We start from the raw sequence: 18,914 nt of genomic DNA on the forward strand, positions 1-18,914 counted from the left end.
CTCATATAATTATCCAAGTAATTATCTATTTCATAATAAAACTAAAGGCCTTATGCATGAAGATTCATGCAAGAATGGGCCTTCCTTCCCTCGGCTGCCGGCACCACCTTCGCTCTGGCTGGGAGCCACCTTTCCACCTTCCCACGCTGCCCAGAGGCCTGGAGCGGCTGGGGCGGTGCGGAACGCCTGTGTTGTCGCCATGGCCATGACACAAACGTCCCACCCTGCCCCACCCTCTGCTGCTTTGCTCCTGAGTATGCAAATTAACCTGCCATCTTTGTTGGGTTAATTTGCATACTCACTCCTGATTGGGTGGTGGGTGTCATGAAGGTACAGTCAATTTGCATCTTTCTCTTTTATTAGTGTAGATGCATTTTCTTAGGAGGGAGTGAGTACCTTAGCAGAAGTGTAAAAGCATTGCATGTTGCCAAAGTGCTTGGTATAGCAAGGGGAAGTCTTGGAAGTTTCTTTTAATTCTGAAGTTATATAAAAGCTCTGAATCTAGTTGTTTACAACTGTATTAAGAATGAATTACATATCATAAAATCTGAGAATGGAGACATTTATCATATTTCTGGATAGGAAGACAATACAATAAGAATTCCAGTTCTTCTTAAATTATTTTGTATATTCAAGAAAATTTTCATGAAAATCCTTAAAGTTCTCATTTTGTTTTTGTTTTTGAACCTGACAACTTGGATTCCAAGGAAGTGTTTGCAAACAGACAAGAGTAGTTGTGATGGTGGTGATAGATGGTGTGTTTTGCCCTTCTATACTAAGAAGAGTGTGGCACTTTTGTAGAGATATATAAATAAATTATTGCAATACCAGATATACAGAAATGTATGTTTGTATATATGAGAATTTAGTATACATTTCTAATCAAGATAGCAAGATATACTATTTAATAAATGGTGCTGGGAATTACTGTTTGTTTTGAAAAATATCTATGAATCTACTTCCACACACAGATGTAAGCTTTATGTGCATTAAAATATTAATGTAGAATATATAATTATAAAAGTACCAGAAAAAATACTGAAGATCATTTTTATAGGCTTCTGGAAAAGGTTGTCTTTAGTGTGGTACAAGACAAAAGTTATCAAGGAAAAGACTGGACAGAGTTAACTACATAAACATTTAAAACTCTTCTTTTCATTTAAATATTTATTCTTTCAGCAGATGTTTTAAAAGTATTTTTTATTGATTTCAGAGAGGAAGAGAGAGAGAGAGAGAGAGAGAGAGAGAGAGAGAGAGAGAGAAATCAATGATGAGAGAGAATCATTGATCTGGCTGCCTCCTGCACACTCCTACTGGGATCGAGTCTGCAACCCGGGTATGTGCCCTTGACCAGAATTGAACCTGGGACCCTTCAGTCCACAGGCCAACTCTCTGTCCACTGAGCCAAACCAACTAGAGCTCTCAGCAGATTTTTATTGAACACTATCATATACAGGTATTGTTCTAGTTTCTGAATACGGTGAACAAAATTCATATGGTTGCTACTGTCATGCCTATTATAGGTTAGTGGCAAAGATAGAAAACAAATAAGTGAACAATCAAATAAGAATGTAAGTACTAATTGTGGTGAGTTCTTTGAATGTTATTACTTAATGTGAAAAATTTGCTATAAGAAAGAATAACAGGAAAATGCTATATTGGACTGAATGGGCAAGAAAGGCCTCTCTAAAGATGTTGTATATAAACTTAAAAGTATGGAGGTCTGAAGAATAGTCTGGAACTGGCTATATGGAAGGAAAATGTTCCAAGCATAAGGATCAGCATATATGAAGACTCCAAGCCTGAAAGACTCCTTGGCTTTCTTAGGCTCTGACAAGACAACTTTACAAGCCAGAGTGGCTGAAGCAGTGAATGAGGGGAAAGATGGCTCCAAGGCATGTCTGGCCCATCTTGCTCAGTCCCTATCAGCCAGACTCCAGCAGCAAGCTAACCTACCAGTCAGAGCATCTGCCCCCTGGTGATCAGTGCACATCTTAGCGAGCAGTTGAGCAGCCTTAGCATATCATTAGCATGTCACGCTTTGATTGGTTGTTTGGTTGTTCTGCCGTTCAGTCTATTTGCATATTACCCTTTCATTATATAGGATGTTCTTTGAAAAGACTTGCTCTGAGCATACATATTAATAATTCTGAAATGATTTTAAATGTATATTGGGCTTGAACATGTAAGTCAATGAATGATGGATGGTGGGAGCAAGGTTTCTCTATGTCAGAGGGAAGTTTCAAATAAGTAAGAAAGGAAAACTAGAACAAAGTCTGTGGTACTGGATTGGAGTCAGAGATATCAGTATGTATTAATGTTTAGCTCACAAAGATAGGTAGATACAAAGACAATCATAGATGTGTGTGAATTTTGGGGTTAATATGCATACATATATTATGTAGTTCTGTCTGCCAAGAGGGCCCAGAAGCAATAATAACCCAGTAACAACCAACATACCCAAAGCCCAGGTCTTCATTTCTAAATATCATTTTCAAGTAAAAGGAACCAGAACTCCTTGAAGAACTGGCTAATTCTCAGGCTGAGTAGGAGGTAATACAAGATGAGCTTGGAGCATTTTGCAGTGCCAGAAAGTAAGGAGGTGCTCAAAAAACAAAAGGATTCAGGCAGTTCAGAAAGACATAGGGAACAATGAATAAAGCTGGAACAAATGGAGCAACAAAATGGATAGTGTAGTTTAGATTATAATCCAAAGAGTAAAAATATATGAGGTCATAGTGATAAAATAAATAGTTGGATAAATAACTGGAAAAAGAGATACTTTTACTTACTGAAATTTTTCGAATAATATATAAATATACTCTCCCCTTAGGAGGTAGAGTGTAATCTCCCTCCTCGAGGTCAGGTTGAACTTAGTGAATTATTTAGATCATGAGAGAGAAAATAGCAACTTTACAATGGAGAGACCTGGCAAATGCTCCCTTAACAAAATGATCAAGGTTAAAATCACTAACAATGTCATGATAACATCACGTGCCCCCACTATGACGTGGTGAGAAGTGCACTTTACCTCTTCTACAGTTTTCTTCCCCAAACGCTTAACTCCAGCCTAATCATGAGAAAATTATCAGATAGACAAAATCAAGTGACAGTCTACATAATACCTGAGCAGTGCTTCTCAATACTGTCCGAATAATTTTTTTAAAAAAAAGAAAAGAAAAGCCCTAGCTGGTTTGGCTCAGTGGATAGGGTGTTGGCCTGCAGACTGAAGGCCCTGGGTTCAATTCTGGTCAAGGACACATGCCCAGGTTGCAGGCTCGATCCCAGTAGGGAGCATGCAGAAGGCGACCAAACAATGATCCTCTCTCATCACTGATGTTTCTATCTCTCTCCTTTCCTCTCTGAAATCAATAAAGATATATTTTTTTTTTAAAAAAAAAGAAAAGACTTTGTCACAGACCAGGGAAAAATTTGGAGATATGACAACAAAATACAATGCAGCATAGATTGGGTGGATGAGTAGAAGTGAAATGTAATAGTGATGTGTTGAAGGTGGGAGGTGAAGAAGAGGAAGGAATCAGTAATGATAGCCAGGATTTGATTTTGTACTACTGGATAGTGATTCTACTTGGTAAAGAAGATGGAGAAAAATGTTTGGAATATGTGCAGGAGAAAATCAAGAATTCTATCTTGGACCTATGTATCAGATTTGAGATATCTAGAAGATATCTCAATGAAATTGTCAGGTAGACAGTTGGATATAAGATTGGTGTGCAGAAGAGACCTCTGGGCTAGAGAAATATTAATGGGAGTCATTTAAAAAATACCAGCCATGGTATTTAAAGCCATGTAAATGGATATGATAACCTAGGTAGCAAATGTAAGAAGAGAAGAGTAGAGGAACCAGCTTTAGGTCTTGAGAAATAGTAATATCAAGAGGCCAATTAGGACAAGATAAAGCAGCAAAGGAGATTGAGAAGGTTAATGGGAAACTGACAGAGAAAGTCATAAAAGCCAAAAGAAGAAAGTGTTTTAATAAGAAAGAAATAGCTGAACTGAATATAATTCATAGATTGGGTGAGCTGGTAATGAATGTATCCATTGAAATATGAAGCACGCTGATAACAACAAGAGCAGTTTCACAGGGTGTATGGCAAAATGTATTAAAAAGTAAGTTAAGAAGAAAACAAACAAACAAACAAACAAACAAAAAACAAACAAAAAACAGATTGGGAGAAAAATATTCAGACCGAAAAGGAATACTATCTATAAAATATAAAGCACTGTAATCATTCAGTAAGAAGAGACAACCTAATGGGAGAAAATGGACACAGGATAAGATAAAGGAATTCTTATCAGAATAAATGTAAAGCAAAGTCTCACTCATAATTATAAAACTGTCAATAAACAAGGAGATACCATATTTTTCTCGTTGGTTGTAAAATATATAATATTTCACAATCTCCAGAATATGCAAAGAGACTGTCATAGTCCGTTAGTATGTAACGATGTTTTGGAAGATTATTATTTAGTGGTATGTATCAATGTAAAATTGCTTAGACCTATTTTCTATTAATTTTACTTCTAAGAATATGTTCAGCAGAAACCCATATTCAAGATTATGGGTTCAAGACTATATCTTATTCACCAAATTTAAGACACCACTGATTGAAAGAAGAATCCGAGTTTCAGAGATATTAAAATGTGAAGATAAGTATACCCTAGAAATGATGAAAGACAGTATTACAAAGATGTTCTTTGCAGCATTGTTTAAAAAGTTAAATTTAATAATATTGGATTTTAAACTGCCATTCAAAGACCAAAGATCTAAATATGACCACTGGTATTCTTAAGTGAAAAAATGAATTTGCAAAAGAATATAGTATGATTCTATTTCTATAGGAAAAATTAATATATGTATGTAGTTATAACTTCATTTTAAAAAATTCTGGTAGGATAAACACAAAACAGGGCAACCTCTTGGGAATGAGATTAGCATGGAGGTGAAGGCTACTTTTTCCTTTTTCTTTATACATATATGTATTTTTTTATTTTAAAAAATTACATTATTTTTGCAGAACAAAATACCTCTTTATGTTTTAGCCTGAACAACCTGATTTGTGTAAAATTATCTACTTGAGAATGAGATAGTAGAAGGCTAACATCTGAGCATTTTGGGATTAAATTGAATATTTCATGGTCAATGACAAGGTTAAAAAACTTTGAGTTTTGTTTCCAAATCTAGATATTAATGAATTCAAATAGAATTATAATCTAGAAGTTGTAGAATTATAAGTGGGAACTGGATGATATAGGATGCTGTGGTGATAAAGGGGGAGAAGCAGGAATATTGTTTTTTAGGAAGAAATGTAGAATTTGGAGAATGTATGGAAATTTTGTCTAAAATTCAACGTTGTATAATTGTCATCCTGAAACTCAGGAAATAGAATCCTTGAGATATGGGAAGTGGCGCTCTTTGCAGGGATTTGGTTGCCAAACTTCTTATGTCCTTGGGGCCAGGGGAGTACCCAGCAAAGACAGCTGCTGTCATACATTTGGCAGCTACAGCTGACACTGAGAGGGGTGGATCAACAGATTGGCACAGGCCAAGCAGCTGCCTCTGTATTCACAGTAGGAACTGAGATGAGAAATTACGAGAATATTTAAGACAATAATAATTTTAAACAACAGCATTGCCATAAAAAATCTCAAATATAAATAACTATATGTCATCTTAATATATACTGGATACTAACATTTTCATTAGTAGGAATGACTAAACTATCATAAATGATGATCTTCTATAAGGCTACTAAAGCTCTAAAATTCCATTATTCTATACAGGTCAAATTCTCTCTACAAGCTGTTTCTTTCTCCCTATCACCTTGGGAATTTAAGTATAGTAGAAGTGGGGAATAAAATACCTTGCTAATTCTAGTCTTTGAAGACATTTCTAAGTCTGTAAGATTAAATATATGGAAAACCATGTAAGTACAGAGATAAAGCTACTACAAGAGGATTTCAAAAGTACAGTAATGAACAGTAAAAAGACATTCTCAGGACAATTGAGGAAATATAAATATGAAATGGTTATTAGATGATATTAAGAATTTTGATGTCGATAGTTAATTCTGTTAGATGTGATAATATTATGTTAGAAAACATTAGTGATGCATGCTCAAGTTTTTAGAGTGAAATGTCATGTTATTTGTGATTTACTTTAAACGCTTCAGCAAAAGATAAAGATGAAGCTAATATGGCAAAATATGAATGTGAAATCAAGATGAGTATATGGGAGTTCATTATACCCTGCTCTGTATTCTCACATAAACTTTTTATAAAATGTTTAACAAAGTACAGGTAAAGTAAAATTCAAAAGGGCAAAAACAACAACAACCCTAGATTGTTTATTGAATAAGAAATTTAACTGATGCTTACGATGCGGTAGTAGAGAGTATTCCAGTCAAGAACACCCTTCATTGCAGAGGGCTTTGTTTGAATAAGGAGTTCTGTATCCTAATTTAGGCCCTGCCCACTTTAATGGCTCCCCCTCAGGGAGCCTTAGTTTATTATTTGGAAAATGAAAGAATTCGATTAGTTGATTGTTTTGTCTTTTCTAGTTCGGAGATGTTACTCAAATGCCTACCAGTGCCAAACAGGTCATTCAAATTGTGCTTGCAATTTAAAGGGGGCGCCTCTTCGAGCCCATCCTGTGGGCTCAGAGTTCCCTAGCCTTTTTCGAGGGTAGGAAGAAATACAGATTTTTGTGGGAAATGAAAGATTTGTAAATGTTGGCCAATGAAGATGTAAAGAAAAACAAAGGTGTAGAGAGGCGCGGGAGGGACCACCAAACTCTGTGCATCCACTTTGGTGCTCAGTTAGGACGCTTCCGTGGGGCAGGTGCGAAGGGGAGGAAGACCCTTCCACTAAACCAGACGAGGATCGCCACATCCCGCAGTGGTTTTAGGGGCAGAATTCTGCTTCAAAATACAAGGCCACATCAGCCTACGAGATTCCACCTACGGATGAAAGTCACCACCACCGCACGCAAAGGTAGCCCGGGTTTTTATTTTCATTCACTCTCCTCTTCCGCGGGCGCTCAGGCAGACGCGTAGCTCAGCGCCCCTCGTACCCGGGTTCCTCCGGCCACTGCAGGCGCCACCGATTGAGTCTCCGGGAGCGCCGGGGGGCCGTCCGGGGGCGCCGTCCGGGCCGCACTTGGGGGGAAGTTATGCCGGCGCCTGGCAACCCCAGCGAACCCTGGAAGGAGTAAGATGCCTCGTTTCCCTGGGCGTTTAAGAAAGAAAGAGTTGCGCAACCGGAAGTTCCGCCTCCTGGCCGAGCGCTTCCTGTTTGGTAACTAAGGGCGCGAGATGGTTGCTAGCGCTCCGGAGGCAATTACACCGAAGCTTCGTGGGAACCTCGGGTGCTGGTCCTGGGCTTTTTCTCCATAAGGTTCCCTTTGCCATCATGAGTAGCGACTTTCTGTCAGGGCTGCACTGGGACGATGGCTTCGCCATCCCTGTGGCGAACCAGGAGAACAAGATACTGGAAGATCAGGTGAGAAGCAGGTGAAGAAGGCTGCGGAAGGAGGGGGTATCTTTTGGGGGGGGGGGGTGATGAGTTTTCTGGTAGGCAGGAATATCCCAATCCTTTTGTTTCTCTCCTCTCCTTCCTGAATCCCATCTCTTCTTGGTCTAACGCTCCTCCACTTTATCTCTCCTTTCTCCCACACCTTCCGCCCTTTTTGGTACTTGCTAAGGCCCAGCGGTTCTCAACCTGTGGGTCGCGACCCCTTTGGGGGTCGCCTAAGACCATCGGAAAACACATATATAATTACATATTGTTTTTGTGGTTAATCACTATGCTTTAATTATGTTCAATTTGTAACAATGAAAATACATCCCGCATATCAGATATTTACATTACGATTCATAACAGTAGCAAAATTACAGTTATGAAGTAGCAACGAAAATAATTTTATGGTTGGGGGTCACCACAACATGAGGAACTGTATTAAAGGGTCGCGGCATTAGGAAGGTTGAGAACCACTGTGCTAAGCAGTAAAAAATATATTGAAACAATAATTGATGTGCAGAACTACAAAGTCCGATTCTTCACTCCTTCCTCCCCTCCCGGCCAAGCGCTCATTTCCAGACTCTTTGGCAGGAGAGGAAAGGCTGGTTCCCGCGCCCACTTTCTCCTTCCTCGGAATTAAGCGCCTTTTGCAAAGGGACTTCTATGGTTTACATAGCAACCGTTAGTGCGGACAACGAAACTCGCCCTGGTTGACATTTCTCTGTGAGTTCTGCCGATGATGGTTAAAGTTAAGAGTGACTCAAATAAAAGTTAAGAGGGACGTTCTAGTAAGAATGCAAAATGTGCAGCTTTTCAAATTGAGACTTTAGTTGTCACAGAACGATGTAAGATACTGTAAGTTGTAAGTATTTTACATCACCTTGCAACCAATGCATAGTAGTTGTTCAAAATAAAGTTGCACCTCGCTCAGGAAACAAAAAAACCTTCAGCAGCCAGTGTAAAGTCCTGTGTGTTGTGTGGAAGAGGATCCAAGAACTGATGTTTACACTACTTAGAGAATGGAAGAGGTTTTCCCTCCTCTGAAAAAATGAAAATGAAACTCCTTCACTTTTTTTGTTGTTATTCAAAATCTTCTGACATATTTACTCACGCCTACATTTAGATGGCTGCAGTTTTTGTTTTTGTTTTCAATGAAGGGCAACATTAGCGAATGTGAGAGATCTAGCACTAGGTATGCAGGCACAATATGAAGAAGTATCCAGCCCTAGGTGTAGATCGTACTTACCAGCCCTGAGCCAGTTTCTTCTCCTGTAAACCGAAGACAAGTAAAATAATTACCACATAGGGCTGTTATGTTACAGAATTTACCAGGTGACCGAAGAGCACACAGGAGTACTTGGAGACACAGGAAAGACCCATTTATTTTCAGATGTTTCACGTGTACCGGTACAGTGACTCAGGGGAGCCTGTTTCCAAATCCTGAGCAAACCAATACGGAGGAAGCTTTCCCTTTATACCCTTTGGCTTCTTTGTCCCCCAAATATGGGATGGGACTTCCGGACCTTTCGCGGGGCTTTGCAAAAAGCCCCATGTGTTGGGATGGGGGCTGTGAGACCACACCTAAAGGCCTGGCCTGGTGCCAGCACTGTTAACCCCCTCCGGAGGTTGTTCATGGTTTATGGCCTCTGTAAAATGGGAGTTGTACTTAGGTAAACTGGTCTTGCAAGACCAGATTGTGGAGAAAGGGGCAGTGACTTAATTATAGGCTATCAAGAGTATACATTAGGTTACTGGCACAGATTCAGATTGCTAGCCCCCCCAAATGTCTTATTTTCCCCATCAGTTGCACAGCTCTAAAGACATTAATGGAGGTTAAAGTTCCATTCAAATGTTAGTTTTTGGTATTAGTGACATAATATTTGTCTCACGGGATATTATATACATACTAGAGGCCCAGTGCACAGATTTGTGCACCAGTGGGTTCCCTTGGCCTGGCCTGTGGGGATCAGGCCGAAACCGGCTCTCTAGACCAGGGGTCCTCAAACTTTTTAAACAGGGGGCCAGTTCACTGTCCTTCAGACCGTTGGAGGGCTGGACTATAGTTTAAAAAAAAACTACGAACAAATTCCTATGCACACAACGGTGGCAAAAACACCCGGGGGGCCAGATAAATGTGTTCGGCGGGCCACATGTGGCCCGCGGGCCGTAGTTTGAGGACCCCTGCTAGACATTCCCCAGAGGGGTCCTGGATTGTGAGAGGGCACAAGCAGGCCAAGGGACCCCACTGGTGCACGATCAGGCTGGGGAGGGACCCCAGGAGAGCTCCAAGGTGTGTCCGGCCCATCTTCCCCAGTCCTGATCGTCTGGACCCCAGCAGCAAGCTAACCTACCAGTCGGAGCATCTGCCCCCTGGTGGTCAGTGCGCATCATAGCAACTGGTAAAATGGTTGAACAAATGGTCAGTCACTTAGCATGTTAGGCTTTTATTATATAGGATTTTTAAAATTATTTATTAATTAATTACTTTTTAAATCCTCACCCAAGGACATGCTTATTGATTTTAGAAATAGGGGAAAGGAGGGAGGGGGGGGAGGGAGGGAGGGGCGGAGAGAGAGAGAGATGGAGAGAGAGAGAGATAGAGAGAGAGAAAGAGAGAGAGAGAAATATCAATGTGAGAGAGAAACACCATGTTCCCTCTGACTGGCAATCGAACCTGCAACCTAGGTAATTGAAACGACAACCTTTTGGTGCAGGAGAGGACACTACAACAGACTGAGCCCCACTAGCCATGGCTGTATTGTGCTTTTAATTCCTTGCATCCTCAGTTGCCAGTTTGATTCCTTGCATTGCCTGCTTTAAGTTTATATCAGATCTTCAAGATAATTTCTCTCTTCTCCCACTCCTTCTTTCGGAGTCCTATGCTTTTCAATATGGACAATTTTTCTGCTGACCTATTTCCCAATTGTTAACTTGTTAATTCCCTTTCCCCCCTTACTGCTTTGTCACTCTATCTTCTTTTTTCTTGGATTTCTCTCTCTCTCTCTTTTATGAAATACTTTCTTGTATTTCTCCTTAAGAAGGGTGTATGGGAGGTAAACATTCTAAGTCGAAAATGTTTTTATTTGCTTTCATATTTGATGGTGATTTGGCTGAGTAGAAAATTCTAGATTAAAAAAATTTGTCACTACTTAATGTACTTTGAAAAATGGTTAAAATGATAAAATTTTTGTTATGTACAGTTTACCACAATTTAAAAATTAGTGATAGAAATTTTATAGGTCACATTCTCTGATTATAAGCCAATAGAATTTGTGTTAATTTAAAAAATGATTTTCTATTGTCAGAGAATGAATGTTTGTGTCCCCCCTTCCCCACAACCATTCATATGTTGAAGCCCTAAACCTCAATGTGATAGTATTTGCAGCAGGTGGGGCTTTCAGGAGGTAATTGGGTTTAAATGAGGTCATGAGGGTGGGGCCCATGAGGGGATTAGTGTCCTTATATAAAGAGAGAGACTAGAGAGCCCTCTCTCTCTCTCTCTCTCTCTCTCTCTCTCTCCCCCCCTCTCCCCTGAGTGTGAGGACACAGGAGAATGTGGCCAGCTACAAATTAGGAAAAGAGATTTCACCTTGACTTTGGACTTCCCAGTTTCCAGAACTGTGAGAAAGAAATTTCTTTAGTTTAAGCCACGAGTCTATGGTATTTTATTTTGGTAGTCTGAGCTGACTAAGAAATTCATTTTAAATACTTAGGCAAGTTTCTCAGCAATATATTGCTGGATGGCTCTTACATCAAATAAAAGTTGAAAGGGAAAAGTCACCAATTAGAAAACTTTAAAGGAGACTGCTTGGTACCTACATCCATGGGAAGCAGCAAAACTCTTGTTTAGAGAAAATGTATAGCCTAAATGCCTTCTAATCAGTGTCTTAGGCAGCCTAAGTTGCTATAATACCATAGACTGAATGATTAAAAAAACAAACACAATCAGACATTTATTTTTCAGTTCTGAAGGTTAGAAGTCGAGATCAGGGTGTCCGCATGGTGGGTTCTGGTGAGAGCACTCTTCTGGCTTTAGATGGCTGCCTTCTTCCTGTGTTCTCACACAGCAGAGAGACCCTCTGGTTTCTCTATTATAAGGACACTAATCTCATCATGAGTGTCCCACCATCAGGTCCTCATTTAAACCTACTTACCTCCCAAAGGCCCTCCTCCAGATACCATCACATTGAGGATTAGGGGCTTCAACATATGAATGTGGGGGTGACACAAACATTCAGCCCATAAAAATCAGTAAGACAAAAAAACCCAACAAAACTAAGAACTTTTAATAAAGTAAAAAGAAATTAACAAGAAAGTAAACAAAAGAGGGAATTAAAAATTGAAATCTATATATATAAAAGGCTAAGCGACCGTCCAATAGTCTGACCAGTAGCTATGACGTGCAATGACAACCAGTGGGCAGAAACTCTGGCCAGTAGCTATGGTGCCCACTGACCACCAGGGGGCAGATGCTCAACTCAGGAGCTGCCAAACGACAGCCACTTTGCAGAGTGCCCTCTCGCACTCTGGGACCCCTTGGGGGATGTCAGACTGCCGGTTTCGGCCCAATCCACACAGGCCAGGCTGAGGGACCCCACCTGCCAGAGGAACCCTGCTCACTCCGTAGATGCCCTTCGAGCCCGGCCCTGCCCCGCCCCAGGTGTGGCCAACCAAGGAGGGTCCGCAGGAGGTTGGCTCCAGGGCGTGACTGGCCCGTCTCTCCCAGTCCTGCCCCACCAGCCACCTTCTAATTAATTTCCTTTCAATGTGCACAAATCTGTGCACTGGGCCTCTAGTTAATGAAATAAAAAGCCAAAAATACATACTTAGTATTACTTAGGACATAACAAATTAGTAAATTCATATATTTTTCTTTCTTCCTTAGTTCAAAATTCAAGTATTTTCTTCTGCACGTTGGTGAATTGTGTTGTGCCCCTCCTGGGTTGTAGCCTCCACTTTTGGAACCACAGCTCAAGACTATAAAGAAGCATATTTTTGTTTTGTTGAGCTTCTATATTGCTTGCAGGGATGACATATTCTAATGGTCCTGAGAATCTATCTTCAATTTCCTAAAAGTTTTTATTTGTTTTGGACTTACATTGTTTTGGGTCTGCTCAGGTTCTAATTCAAAGACACAAAATATAGGAGCTATTATGCTTGGTATACGCCTCCTTTTCAAATTTATGGCTAATGATCTATTTTTTGCTGTCGTTAGGCATTGTTTCTACGCTCTTGTTTGATTTGGGACCTTGTCATTTAATTATGGAATAGGATCTCATTTTTTTTTTTTACTTAAAATATAGCATTGTAGCTGTGGACCTTGCTAATGTTGCAAATCTGAGAGAGATTTCTATTTTGTTTTAATGTGGTGCTAATTTTCCCACAATAATCTTTAAAACACAGCACTATTTTATAATTGAAAGGGCAGTAGATTTTTGAAGTTCAAATTAATATTTTAAAAAAGAAAAGTAAATAATCTTGATTTTACATCCTTAAATATGGTAAGAACTTAGTAGACTTTGACTAATCATCGTGTTTATTATTTACAGTTGTCAAAGCTGCGGGATGAGAAGTCATACTTGCAAAATCAACTACATGTCTATGAAGAACGAATTAATTCTATAGCTTCTCATTTAAAAAATGTTAGACAAGAGTTCTTATATACACAGGTATATATAATGTTGAAATTCATGTTGATTATATCATGTGTAGTTATGGAACATTTCCCATTGCATTTGTATCTGTGATGTTATTTTATAGACATAATAGGAAAATTTAGCATAACTAATCTATAGTGAACATAGCCTTGAATTTGAAAGTAGGCAGAGAAAAGTCTTTGAGGAACTCACTACTGCCACCAAGTTCAAGGAATAATTAATTCATTTGAAAGAATAAATCATCATTCAAACAGTCTAATATAATGTTAGGCAGCAAATTGCATGAGAAAGGTACAGTGATGCAATGAGAAATAATGACTTTAAGCAGAAATAGACTTAATATAACACATAAGAGAGTTTCTGTCTACTTTTAATTATTTAGCACTACCCACTGGGACCATTTTGAGTGGAAGCAAATAGTTCTAACACTTCAGTAGCCCTTAGGCATAGTCTTTTAGCCAAGTTTAAGAACTGAAATTTATAATGACATCCTGAGATAATCGTTAAATTATATTTAGGATAACTGGGGACAGTATACTGCATTTTAGAAAACGTAATAAAATAATACAAATTGAAACTTAGGGTGATTAATCAAAGCATCTGTTTTATGGACAGTCTACTCATGTGTAGAACTTCATTCCCTGATGAAGCCCAGAAAATTAGCTCAGCAAATCAGCACTGGAGTGTTGACTAACTTCCATGTCAAACTCTGCTTTTAAAAGTACATCTGCATTTCTTTGAAATAATGTAATTCTTAAAAATGAACAAAGTTGTGTTTTAAATGCCAATTTGTAATTACTATAGATAAGTATAACTATTTCATGCTTTTTGCAAACTTGAGAAAGATGTCCTCTACAGTCTGGGGGAACGACTCAGCCCAGGAATCCAGGCGACTGATCTCTGAGCTCTATCCCCAGAGCCCCCTGCCCTGGAGTCTGCTCACACAGCTCCAGTCCCTTCTGCCCTCCCTCTGCTGGAGCCCAAGACCAGTGACTACACACAAAATTTTGTCCATCGGCCCTTTAAGAGGGTGCCTGCATTTCCAGCCTTCTCACCCTGGTAGACAGAAACCCCTCTGCTTTTCACAGCCGGATGTTATGTGGGCAGCTTTTTCAGTTCTGGTGCTCTGGGCTGAGGAACCCAACGTGGGATTTAGACCCCAGAGTTCTCAATAGGAACACCCCACAGCTGAGATACCCTCTGGGACTTCAGCTGTTGTCGGGGGGTGGGGGGAGTCTGGCAGCCTTCTGACACCGCACTTTCTACCAGTCTCTATGCTGTCTCCACTTTCAAGTCATTGTTATCACGGTTCTCTCCAGCTTGTCTTCAGTTGATTATTCAGGATGGTTTTTCTATATTTTAGTTGTAATTCCAGTTTGGTACTGGGAGGGTGTCAGTGTAGCTTCCACTTAATCCGCCGCCATCTTCCTATTTCATGCTTTAACAGTCTTATGAGAAGAAAGTTAAAATGTTAATGAGCCCTAACCGGTTTTGCTCAGTGAGTAGAACATCGGCCTATAGACTGAAGGGTCCCAGGTTCGATTCTGGGCAAGGGCATGTACCTTGGTTGCTGGCACATCCCCAGTAGGGGGCGTGCAGGAGGCAGCTGACTCGATGTTTCTAACTTGCTATCTCTCTCCCTTCCTCTCTGTAAAAAAATCAATAAAAATATATATTAAAAAAAAAAGTTAATGAACTTCTAAAAACAATACTTCATATTTTTGAATCCTGATATGATTGAGTAATTAATAAATGGTAGGAACAACATCTTTTCCTCAAGTTATTAAACCACTGAGTTGGGGATCTGAGAGAGACTCTTTGTGGGTATATTTTATTATAGTCAAACCTTAACTAAGATAAGAGACGAAAGTAGTAAACTTCCTACAACAGTAACAGCTTTAACAATGTAAAAATAATACCAATGGTGATAACTTTAAAGCAATGTAAAATCAGTAGTCAACAAGTACTATTTTATTAAGTGAAGCATAACAAAGGCATGCTCGTTTATTAATATAGTCTAGGAAATATTCATAACCAATGTTTACATAATTATTTAAAAATTATCTCTGCTAATTTATGTGATCAATTCATATAACTATCCCATTTCCCAAGTATTTTTAGTCAGTTTGATGTATATTTTTATTAAATTTTTAATTAATTAATTAATTTTTACAGTAAGCTAAGGTTAAATTATTAGTTAGATCTTTTAAAGTATAACCATATAAAGTTTGGTTTTCTGCAAATTCCCTAGCCCGACCTAGTATCTGAAAATCACTGACAACGGTATTTTCCTCCTAACACATTCTATGAATTAATTTTCTTATAAATAGTAAACAACACTGTCTACACTGTATCACAAAGTCTAATGTGGTATAGATTTAAGAGAAGTGGAATTAATGATACTTAATATAGGCATTTTGTGGGAACTTTGTTATGTTTTTGTCTAATGGATTATTATAAATATTTTTAATACTAAAATGTAAAAAGTCCATCTTGTATGTTTTTCTGTAGGCTCTTTGCAAAGCCAGGGAACATGAGATTGAAAGTGAAGAGCATTTTAAGACCATTGCAGAAAGAGAGCTGAGTCGAGTGAAAAATGAAATCCAAAGGCTGGAAAATGACATCACTTTAATACGGGAAAAGAAAAGTGATAAGGAAGTATGTGTTGAAATGTTACTTAAAATTTTGTGCCATTGTTCCTGCTTCCCTCACCAAACAAACACTGGCTTTTTTCTGTGTGGGAAAGGCGTTCATTAGTTTCCTAACATTTTCTTACATTGTTTTCTTGGACAATGGAAGGCACATGGAGCTGTGATTTGAATGAAACAATGATAGAATGTTACATTTATTTTCCCAATGTTCATTTACCAGAGACTCATTGAACCTTACTATATGCAAACCACCATGTTGATTGCCTGTTATACAATGCTAGGCATAATTTGTTCATAAGTGCTATTATATGTTCTGTATAGTATGTAATGCTATATTTTATTTTAGTTTATATTGTAAATAATGTTTTTTTAATCTCATCCTGTCCTCTCTCTTTGGATATTAGAATCAGATATTTAAATTTACTCAAAAATTGGATGATTTGAAACGTCAAATGAACTGGGACCAGCAGGCATTGGAGGCCTGGTTAGAAGAATCAGCTCACAAAGATAGTGATGCCCTCACTCTCCAGAAGTATGCACAACAAGATGATAATAAAATTAGGGTGAGAAATTAGAAATTGTAATGTCAGGTTTTCTCTGATTCTGTAGTGTGTCAACCTTTTTATCTAAATTGGACTTTTAGAATTTTAGAGCAGTACTTCTTAAACATTTTTGGGGTCAGTTTCCTTCCAGAATCTAATAAAGCCAAGTATCCTTTCTCTAGAAAAATGAGTATATTCAAATACCTACAAAATTTTGTCATTACATATAGTTTTAGCTGATTTAAGACTTTAGTGCTTTGATTATTTAATATATTATTATAATTATTATTTAAAATCTAGTTGTAATGAAATATGGTAATGCTTTAGTATAATGAAGCATGCTATTTTCTAATAGACTTAATACCAGATGCATTATTTTAAATGGAAAATTGTTCATCTTTTTTCTAACATACTTTAAAATGTATTAAAAGTCTTTTAAAAAACAATTTTCATTGCAGCCCTAGAGGTTAAAAGTTAAGAATATATACATTTATATGTGTATATATATGTAAATATGTATATATGTATATGTGTGTGTGTGTGTGTGTGTGTGTGTGTGTATATATATAGTATTTGTTTTGGGTATCAAATATATATATATATATGTATATAAAAGCCCAAGCAATCGTCCAACTGTCTGACCGGTAGCTATGATGTGCACTGACCACCAGTGGGCAGATGCGCAACGCAGGAGCTGCCAAGCTGCAGTGACTTGGCAGCATCGGATCTCGGGTGATGCACCCAGAACCAGAGAGGAGGGAGCCCAATTGCAGGGTGCGTCACCCAAGAACCACCCTCTCGCAACCTGGGACTCCTCGGGGGATGTCGGAGAGCCAGTTTCGGCCCAATCCCCGCAGGCCAGGCCGAGGGACGCCACCTGTGCATGAATCCATGCACTGGGCCTCTAGTAATATAATAAAACTTAATATGAGATACGCTAATAGTTTTAAGTTAATCCAATGATAATCATACCTATTTTTGCATGTAACTACATAGGCACTGACCCTGCAATTAGAAAGGCTGACTTTGGAAGGTAATCAGAAAAGAAAGGTACTTGACAATGAAACTACAGAGACTCTAAGTGCACAGGTTGGTTCAGTGAAGATTTTTTTATTTCTTAATTGTTTAAGTGATGTTTGCAAAAGCACTTACATTCAAGAAATGTTATTGCTCTCTATTTGACAGTTAGAATTGGATAAAGCAGCGCAAGATTTTCGTAGGATTCATAATGAGAGACAAGAACTCATTAAACAGTGGGAAAGCACAATAGAACAGATGAAGAAGAGAGATCGAGACATTGATAACTGTGCCTTGGTAAAGTAGTTGTTTGGTCCTTGCAATGTATTTATTCTCTTTTGTGTTTAACTCATTAATTTCAACTGTAAACCACAATGTTATTTGAAAGTCACTTTTGTAGGAGATTCATTAATTTTGGTAAATGTTTTTCAAAGCTGACTCCATTCATTTAGAAATGTGATTTTATGTAGATTACTTATCTATATATATAAAAGGCTAATATGCTAAGTGTCCCTCCACCCATCCAACCAGTCACTATGATGCGCACTTACCACCGGGGGCAGACACTCAAAGCAGGAGCTGCCGAGCTGCAGTGACTTGGCAGCCGCAGTTCTTTGGTGATGCACCCCGAAACCAGAGAGGAGGGAGCCAATTCCTTGTGGGGCCGTGCCATTCCACCTTCTGCCGTGGGTTATGTTGTTGCTGGGGCACTGTTAGCCCCGAGTCTGGTTTACTACACACTTGCATTTGCGTTCCACACCCTGTACGACAGCAACTCCAGGACTCCTCGGGGGATGTCGGAGAGCTGGTTTCAGTCTGATCCCCACAGGCCAGGACAAGGGTCCCCACCTTCTGGAGGGACCCCACTCATTCCACAGATGCCAGGGAGAAACCACCTGGAGGTTGGCTCCAGGGCGGGTCCAGCCTGTCTTGCCCAGTCCCATCCCACCACCACCTTCTAATTAATTTCCTTTCAATATGCACAAATCCGTGCACCAGGTCACTAGTGGTAGTATAATGACAGAGACTAGATCCTGCCATCTCTGAAATGTGGAACAAGAGAAAGTTAGATAATGTTATTGCAGTAAAATCAATGCCCTACATACACACAGTTGTTTGTGGTGCCTTGGATTTAACGTGTGTGCTATCTGTACACACAGGTGCAGGGAAATGAGCCTCATGGGGATCCCAGAGACAGGAAGGGAGAGTCAGGAAAGAAACCAGGACTCCAATAAAGTTTCACTTTTGAAGCCGAGGCACCAATGATGGGATGGAAGTGGTAGAAGCTCCGAAGGGAGGAATGCCACACTGATTGAATACAAAATGGCCTAGGCCTCCCTAGGAGGGGCAAGGGAGAGCCAGTCTTAACTGAGTTCCTTTTCATTGTTAATGCTGATGTTGGTTTCTCTTTATTGACTTCGCATTGCTTTCAAACATCAAGTTCTAAACTACTTCCTCTGTATAAATAAAATGTGCCCAGTCTAAGACTGCAGATCCACAATCAATTG

At 39.2% G+C, this 18,914-nt stretch overlaps 1 protein-coding gene across 2 annotated transcripts in view; it reads left to right on the forward strand.

The window, feature by feature from the left end:
* Positions 1–7,337: 7,337 nt before the first annotated feature.
* Positions 7,338–18,914, forward strand: part of CCDC39 (coiled-coil domain 39 molecular ruler complex subunit) — a 48,710-nt gene continuing 37,133 nt past the window's right edge. For both annotated transcript variants that reach the window (XM_070406747.1, XM_070406748.1), the window contains exons 1-6: positions 7,338–7,521; positions 13,089–13,208; positions 15,708–15,854; positions 16,252–16,410; positions 17,386–17,478; positions 17,575–17,703. In XM_070406747.1, the coding sequence (XP_070262848.1) occupies positions 7,432–7,521; positions 13,089–13,208; positions 15,708–15,854; positions 16,252–16,410; positions 17,386–17,478; positions 17,575–17,703 (738 nt within the window). In that variant the 5' untranslated portion in view covers positions 7,338–7,431. The remainder of the gene's footprint in view (positions 7,522–13,088; positions 13,209–15,707; positions 15,855–16,251; positions 16,411–17,385; positions 17,479–17,574; positions 17,704–18,914) is intronic.

The sequence above is a fragment of the Myotis yumanensis genome, unplaced genomic scaffold (assembly GCF_028538775.1).
Source record: "Myotis yumanensis isolate MYYU_CA2020_CCGP unplaced genomic scaffold, mMyoYum1.0.hap1 SCAF_2, whole genome shotgun sequence".
NCBI lineage: Eukaryota > Metazoa > Chordata > Mammalia > Chiroptera > Vespertilionidae > Myotis > Myotis yumanensis.